The 9070-nt window shown below is 32.4% G+C and overlaps 1 protein-coding gene and 1 long non-coding RNA gene across 2 annotated transcripts; both read right to left on the bottom strand.

Annotated features, from left to right (window-relative positions):
• Nucleotides 1–503: 503 nt before the first annotated feature.
• Nucleotides 504–1676, bottom strand: LOC112778411 (uncharacterized). The gene has a single exon (XM_025822728.1). The coding sequence runs from the start codon at nucleotides 1674–1676 to the stop codon at nucleotides 504–506; it is 1173 nt and encodes a 390-aa protein (XP_025678513.1).
• Nucleotides 1677–6728: 5052 nt separating this feature from the next.
• On the bottom strand, nucleotides 6729–8834 carry LOC112778909 (uncharacterized). The gene is made up of 3 exons (XR_003190581.2): nucleotides 8535–8834; nucleotides 7115–7297; nucleotides 6729–6990 (listed from the first exon to the last, which is right to left on the bottom strand). It is a non-coding gene; the product is annotated as an uncharacterized lncRNA (long non-coding RNA).
• Nucleotides 8835–9070: the final 236 nt, after the last annotated feature.

The following is a 9070-nucleotide window of genomic DNA, read 5'->3' as shown; positions in this document are numbered from 1 at the left end:
AAAAAAAAAAGAGAATCAAACCAATCATAAAAAATAAAATATATGAATCGGAGGAGACATAAGGCCTGACCATGTACTCCTATGGAGACATACCCTACAATGAATCACTCCTAATTATTCTAAATCCAATCTATTTATAAATTTCATCAATTGCAACAATACATAGTGCATGCCTCACATGAAATTCTCCCAAGAAAAAAAGATAAAACATTATTACATGATGCCTTTGAGGAAGATCAGAGTGGTAGATAATGTATGCATGCTCGAAATGAAGATTTATATCATTACAAACACTTCTCCAAATAGTGATCAATGAAGCAAAAAGGCTACTTCGTTCACTAGACACACATGCAAGAGGCCAATAATGAATGTCATGCATGTATGTGAAAGAATTAATTAAAATCTTATATCATGCATGTGAATATATGTATATAAATGATCAAGAAATCAATGAATCTGATTATTATTTCCTTTGTGTAATGAACCATCGTGTTCTTAATTTCTCAAATATATGATATTTCATCATAGGTCATCTCAGATGGAGCAGTATTATTATGATGACCCTTGCCACCTCCAACCCTCTTCTGCTTCCGATTACCCCCGCCGCAAGTAATCGAAAACTCGCACCCCAACGCGGTGCCGAAGCAAGAAAACATGCCATTGTTAGCATTGTGCCTTCTCTGGTTCTTACCCTTTACACTCATTGCCTTCCCCCTCTTAGGATGCTGTCCGAGGTGGTCGTATACCGGCGTCATATCCGGTTCAGACCGCCACCTATCGATCATATTATTCTTCGTCATCCCCATCTCACCATCCTTCCCCGGCCAATCAAGAATCAATGGGTTGGCCGGCGTCGCCCTTGGCACCGGTAATGGCACAGGGTACAATCCTTTAGCTATTGCTGCTGCCACAACGGACGGCGACGGTCCAACATCAGAACACAAAGATCCATTTGCATTCACAATCTTTCCGTTCTTTGTAAGTGGAATCCCGATTTCAGATCCCATCCCATGCTCATCTTCATAATAACGGCTCTGTTTACCAGGCGTATACGCATAATCGTTAATGGTAGAATCATTCTTCTCGCTCTGGCAACGTTGTAATGGGTACAACTTGAAATCATACCCACCGCTGTTATCGCTTCGAGGAGTTTGACTGGGCTTGTTATTTTCCTTCTTCGGATCCATCAAATCCCACTCCTCAACCACGGAGGCGCTAAGCTCCGAATACATCGGCATACTTCTCATTGCAGCGTCAACAAGATTGACGCCGATGTTAAGGATCCCTTGAGGACGACCCGAGGGTCGTCGGACTTGAAGCGCCACGAACCGAACCTTGGAGGATTTACGGTTGAGGCGCGTGGAAGGTGGCAAGAGGTTGCTGACGAGGATGCCGACGGTTCCGATGAGGACATCGCGTAGCCAAGCGGAGGCGTAGATCTCGATCATGATGACGGAGTCCTCGGCATTGAGGAAGTCGTCGTCGACGCGGAAGACGAATTTCTCGTTCCACATTGGGTTGTTGTCGCCGTCGGGGTCGATTTGGGTGGTTAGCTTGCGATCAGGGTGAATCCATGCAACCGCGTAGGCTTTCATGTTCTTGACAACTGGCGCAAGGTCTTGTCCGGAGATGATGTTGAGTTCTAGAAGCTGGAATGGGGGCGCAAGCGTAGACATCTTTGTATGTAAGTGTTTCCCTTTTGGATTGTTGCTCGGTGAGAAGAATTAATTATTGCAATGAGGGTGGGGGAGATACTTCTATCTCGCTCACCACCTCACACCTCACCTTAATGTATGTGTTGATGGAAACTGTGTTTCTTTTCTTTTTTCTTCTTCTTTAACCCTTTCTATTTGTTTCTTGTTTGTTTTAAGTGCTACGAAGAATGCGCTCTCATTGGATGTTGTTGTATTAGAGATCAAATTAAGCAACGGATGTTTTTATTTTTGGGGCATCTAACTGCCTATATGTGTGGATTCAAGTGATTGAAGAGAGAGGCGGCGGTTTCTGAAAGTTGAAACAAGTTGCCTTTAAATATAGGGTATGTTATCATTTTTTAACGAGAGTAATATTAAGTAGTTAAAATATTATAGATAATAAATAAAGATATATGATTAATAATAATTTGTGTTTATAAGAGAGTGTAAATTATTTTTTTAATTTAATTATATTAAAAGTTAATTCTATATTTAATGTGAATCAAATTTTAAAAATTTCTCCTTTATAATTATTATATGCATTAATTTTATAATTTTTTTAAATAAAAATTTTAAATTCTTATATTTTTAATTTTAAAAAAATCTCAAATCACCTCAACACATTTTATAAAAAATAAAAACATCTTAAATTTGATTGGTTTCTATTTATTGAAAATTATAAACATCTAAAATTGTTGGTTTATGACCTGTAAAATAAAATAATAAATAATAATAAATTAGCACCAATTTATTAATATGGATATCATGTATATAAAATTATAAATATCATACGTATAAAAAACATGGATGTTAAATTAAAGAGTTTAACAACATTTGTTACAACACTCATATTTTACATATAGACTATTATAAAATAAAAAATAAAAAATAAAATATAAACAAAAATTAAAAAATAAAATTTAAAAATAATTATTAACTTATCATATTAAAATCAATAAATAAGCATATGTATGAATAGTAAATAAAAAATATTAAAATTATGACCCTTTGGTATACATGTAAGATAATTTGAAATATATAACAAGATGCATAGTTTAAAAATTTGTTAATTATGGATATTATATGTATGAAATTATAAATGTTATGAGTATGAAATTATGGATATTATTAATATGAAATTTTGGATGTTATGTGTATCTTACCTAACTATAGATGTTATGTGTATGAACTTATGGATGTTATGAGTAAATTTGTTAATTGAATAAATTAATTTAAGTATTTGACATTCTTTTTTCAAATCTAATTATAGTAAAATTTGAAAATATATGTAAATCAAAATAAATAATTTTATTTTGAAAAATATAAAACAAAATTTTAAATTATCAATCAAAGACGATGATCTAAAAAATTATACGTTGATTTAAATGTATAATGTCTTCAAAAAAAATTAAAACATTTTAAATCATGATTTATTAGTGCATATGTGAAATAATTTGAAATATATAATAAAATATAGTTTAAAATTGCATAATATTAATTGTAAAAATATATTAATTATGAAAACTATGTGTATGAATATATAGATGTTACATAATAAATAAAAAATGTGCTTTTGTTATTATAATATAAATTAAATACCATAAATATAAATTATGTATATTCATTTAATAAGAATGTAAATTAATAAGGTATGTGTTTATAATATGCTATTTAATATATGCAATTAATGTTTTTATATACAATAAATATTGCAGTAAAAAAAATAGGCGCGTGATAAAATAATAATTAAATTTTACTCATCTCATTAAATAAAGTTAAAAATAGAAGGTCTTGGCTGATTTTGGTTCCATAAATTTGGTAACCAAACATTTTCCTTTTTAATTGGATATATATCCAAAACACGGTCTACAAACAACACAACATTCTCGCTCGCAAATCATACAATATATATATGAGCAACTGATTGAAAAAATCTACTAATTATTGCTGCAACGTGTAGTAAGTGTATGAGAAGTGTGTAGATGTATTATGTGATACCTAGGATTAAAGATTGTGCAATTCATCTGAAAAAAAAATAGAAGAATCGCAGTCTAACCCATGACAACGGGTATCTGACCTAATCCTACCAGATCAGAAGAGTAATTATTTGATCTGGTGTAAGACGGATTTTTATCAAGACAAAATCTATAGAGGGTCTGAAAAAAGATAAAGTTGAATTTTACTTTTGTCCTGGTCCAGTACAATGAGTACTGAAGGTTCACCAAGCAGACCTACAACCCAGCTGTGCGGCAATACGTCCATCACGAGACACGATCTCCTGGAGAAGATCACTACAAGAAAAATTAGTTTTAACGACAAATTTTTAACGGCCATAATACAATAGCAACTATTTCTTTTATTTAAGATATCTTTTTTTGGCAACTATATATTTACTGTTATTGCTATATGTTATAATGGCAATTATTATTATTGCCATTAAATTATTATCATTTTATACTTTTAATCCTATTTTCTCTAAATCAGTAGTGGCATTTATCAATATTGCTGCTAATTCTTTATTGATTTTTTATCTCATCTTCTTAATTCAGATGACTCATAAACTCTTTTCCTAAATCAAGTAGCCTAAAGAAAAACTCCTCAAGCTTTTTCCACCGTCGCTGACCACAGCCGCAAGCCTTACCATCACCGACGACCGTCCATCATCCTTCACTCATTTACACTAATTCAATTTGATCATTCTTCATGTTTCCATCCTCCCCCTCAGATTCGCATCGTTATTCTTGTTCGTTCGTGTCTTAGATCTCCATTGCTAGGTTCGGTTCCTATCTTAAAAGCATCGTTAATGGTGGCAGGAAAGTCCAACGCGGAGGTTGAGGAGGTTCTTGATCAGATACTTACTCGTTTGACTCTCTTTGACGATTCCAAGCTTGAGCCCTTACTCTCCAAGCTTCTCCCTTTCTGCATATCTTCACTCTCCCTAAACTCTGCCACTGTTTGCAACAAGGTTCGCCAATTCTCTTCTCTCTCTTTCTAGCTCAATTTTATTTATCAGCAATTTCAAGTGTTGTTGCTTTCAAATTTAAAGATGCTACTACTAATATTTCGCTTTTGATTTTGTGAATACTTGTGTTAATTCTACAAATGTCATAGGATTTCAAATTTGCAGTTGCTAGTGATTTAGGACACATTGGGGTTAGAATATAAGAGGAAAGATAGTTTCAGCATTGAATTCATGGATCTTCAATCCGAAGAGATAATAGTAATAAATTACACAATTTTAAGTTCTACCAATGTTGTTTCTATGATCTATGATTCACTTTTTGGTCTTCATTACAGTTTTCACAGTTTCACACTAATCTAATTGTGACACTAAATAGTTTTAGGTTGTATATTCTATGAATAACATTCGCATCTTCATTTATTTCGTGAGAATGTAGTTAGTGACAATCTCATCCCATGTTTGAAGGTGAGGACAAATTTTAAGGGGATGACCACTTCTTCGGTTGTGGATGAATTTGATGAATCCCTAAAGAAATAGATATCATCCTTTTTGTGGGTTACAAGTTTAGTTAAATTCTTCAAAGAGGATAATACGCCTTGCAAAATTGATGAGGTACTACAATATTAGTTTTTTTTTTGTTTATTTATTTACTAAAATAGTTTCCCGCTAATTTAATATCTGTGCAGATTTTTATTCAGTGTTATTAATCTTTTAAATGCAATTAAATTGAAGTATTTATTCTGATATAATTGTTGGCACTATAGCTAACAAGAATGCATTGAAAATCTTGAATGTTTCTAACATTTTGACTGTTGCTAGTAAACTACCACCTACAAATCCTAGGAATTTTGTCTATAAAGTTATTGACAGTAATATGCTTTTCATTTTTTATACATTTAGTTAAGTTTTGTTTGTTTTCTATTTCTATGTGGTCTTTAGTTTCATCCTATATTATTATTAGTTAACTGCCTTTTGGTCTTAGTTTCATCCTAGAAAGCTGTTAAACAAATGCAAAATTTTCGTGACACTTCACCTAATAATGGTAGTCTCTAAGAACTTTTCCTAAGTTCTAAATAGAAATTGCATGTTACTGTTCTCTCTGAGCATAATGTTCTATATTGTGAATGTAACATGTAAAAAATTGTTATGAATTGCTATGTGGTGAAAGAATCATGTAGGAGATGGTACTATGAAAGGGGTGGTATTTACTTTTTATCCTAAAAGTATGAATAGTAAGATTGGTTTTAATTAACTTTTATTGTGTTATGTTGTTGCACTTGAGGCAGAAAGATCTATATAATAAGTTCATTATTTATTAATCTTTGATTCAATTGCATCTTAAATTCCTAAATTGTAGGCATAGTGTTTGTGCTCTTCTTTTGTATAGCAGAGGTTGCTATTTCCAAGTTAAAAGGTTTCTAAAACTCGGGATGTCGATTTCTGTTGCCTTTCACTACAACAAATAAGGGTTTTTGCAACGGTCAAAAACTGTCGTCATAAATAAGAAAACCGTTCCTAAAACTTTAGGCAACGCTTTGGCAACAGTTTTTTACCTGTGGTATATGTGGACGTTACCATTGCTTATAGGCAACGGTTTTTAACCTAAGGCAACGACAACCAAAAAACCGTTGCCATAGTTACTAGAATAGACAACGGTTTTGACAACAATTTTTAAAGAACGGTTTAGAACCGTTACTAGATAGGCAACGGTTTAGAACCGTTCTCTTTCATGACGTAACGGTTTAAAACCAAAACTGGATAGGCAACGGTTTTAAGATGTTGTAGTTTTGTTATTTACAAAGACAATGATTTAAAAGCATTGCCTTTGGTGTTATTTTTTGCAACGGTTTTAATACTATTATCATTTTGTAGCTGCCTTTGACAACGGTTTTAATACCGTTCTCTTTTGTGACTTTTGACAACGGTTTTTTCTAATTATATAATTATTTATTTACAATATTTTTTTCATGTTGCATTGTAATTAGTTTCAACTACTTTTTTATGTTAGTGTCAATAAATAACCTTAACTAATTGAATCAAATTACTAAAGAAAACTAAACGAACATTTACCATAAAAAGAATAAACAATTATATACTTAGTGAACCAAAAAATTCCGGATCCAGTATAGTTTTCTCAGTGTCGGTTACAAGTAATTTTGGATATTTTCTGATTATCCGAAGAAGATAAGCTTCAACAACACCAACCCTAGAAAGGAATTCAATCTTCCTCTAAAGAATTTTATCAATGCTGGCAGGGAAAATTTCTGGGCAGCGAGAAAGAATTCTCCTAATAGTTTCTCTATCCAATCCCATATTTTCAAAAAACAGAACAACCTACAAACAACAATGAACACAAGCTTCTTAACGGAAAAAAATGAAGCATTTTGAATCAGTAAGATACAAAACTAAAGAACAATGGCATGCATATAACACGTGACTATAGAAAAAAGAGAAATACCTGTAGAAAATCTTTAGACTTTTGCGATAGTAGTTGCGGGCTTCTAGCAATAACCCTGCCTAACTTATTTTTCTTAACTCCAAGATCAAACAACTGATCCAGCATCGACCTCATCTTGCTAGTGGAACAACCCAATAGGTAAGGTTGGCCATTGATTGCACAGTCTATACATATCTTTCTAACCTATAATGAAGCATTCCTTTTGTTACTAGTCTAGTACTTCAACAGAATAAATTTTCTAGTCAAACTAATGAAATATATCTACCTTAACTACCTACCAACTCATCCATAAAACAAGTATCACTAGCATCAATGGATAAAAGCACATAGGTACTTAACAAATTCAATTCTTAAAAGGCATCAAAAGGATCAAGCAACCATAGCCATATGGAGCTGACTGCATAAAGATCTCCACATAATCTTATATAACCATGAAGATCCTAAAGAAACAATTACACAAAATTAAAAGATGGTAAGTACTAATTAGAATATTAATGAGTTGATTATGCAATGATTCTTGAAGAATAAAATTAAATTAAATTTTAGAATTAGTTTTTGAAAAAGTTCTTACCATATTCTCTTGAATTAATTTTACGACTGGCAACTTGTAAAAGCCTAAAAGGTCAGATATTGATTAACTTGATGCCTAAAATTTATACTTAAAATACTGCAACTGCACATCATACTAGAATGTATGTCAACTAGAGATTTTTGACAGCATTGACATGGTTGTGATTTAATATGCTAAGAAAGGATATTTAACTTGTAAAATACAATGCAACAAGTTTATTTCAATTTTGCATCTTACTCAATTACTTTCTTACCCTTAAACTTCCAGACAATTATCTTTTTATTACTCAAATTCGGTTTAACCTTACCCTCATTTAATTCTTTAAATTTTTCTTTATCCTTCTTAAGCCTTTTTTTACTTCAAACCTTAATATTTAAATTCACTTTATTTTTATTACTTAAACGAATTTAATTCAACCACTTAAAAACACCATAACCATTTATTTCTAGCTATTGAATATCCAATTTATTAATCATACATCCTAGGTACAATTTACACTATTCAAATTAACTAAATCTTATATTTTTATAAAATTTTGAATATAACCTCCCCTAAAAATAGGACTTAACCACCCTCAAGGGTTCCCTCATTCACAAGAATTCACCAATCACTTCTCAACCAATTCCACATAATTAATCAAAAGAATAATTTCTACCCAAATTATTACAATAATCATTCAATCAACTAGCATACATAACTATACTCAAATCAATCATAATTTTAGTCATAATCCAAATCAAACTCAACAATCAGTCATTCTAAATTATTATAACATTTTTTGCGATTATTCAATAAGCTTTATAGGCATTCTTAAATCAAAACCTTTAATTTTAAGATGAAAACCCCTACCTCAATTTAGTTGAATTCGTAGGAATTACCCGCGATAAACCCGTTTATTTTGAATTCGCAGCAGCAGCTGTAATTCCAATGCAACCGGAACGGTGGTAGCAGCACTAACTCCGATTACGCTCACAGCAACAACAATTTCAACAGTTCCAATAGAACACAACAGTACCAAAACAAAGATGTTGGCTATCATAATTAAAATAAAAACATAACAGATAAACAAAATGCCAAACAGAACAAGAGTAGGAGTGTTACAGGGTTATGAATGGAGGTTCAATGTCAAAACGAGGAGGATGGTGCAGTCGCTTCCCTCCCCCAGTGACAAGCTCCAACTGTAACGATTCCAATAAATACAGTGTAATCAGAAACATTAGAGGCAAAGATAGGGTCATTCCAAAGCAACAAAGGGTTCATAGATGGTGGCTCTAGTAACTAGGGCACAACTGACTCACCAGTAAGGACGGCGGTAACCATGGTTTCCAGCGACGGCAGTGGCAGAGGAATGTCTCCTCCTTGGTCACGTTACTTTCTCTCGTACA

Source organism: Arachis hypogaea, chromosome 19, assembly GCF_003086295.3.
Source record: "Arachis hypogaea cultivar Tifrunner chromosome 19, arahy.Tifrunner.gnm2.J5K5, whole genome shotgun sequence".
Classification (NCBI taxonomy): Eukaryota; Viridiplantae; Streptophyta; class Magnoliopsida; order Fabales; family Fabaceae; genus Arachis; species Arachis hypogaea.
This window is presented reverse-complemented; position numbering and strand designations above follow the sequence as displayed.

Coding starts and splice junctions, on each gene's coding strand:
- LOC112778411 (XM_025822728.1), bottom strand. CDS start 1,676: ATGTCTACGCTTGCGCCCCCATTCCAGCTTCTAGAACTCAACATCATC.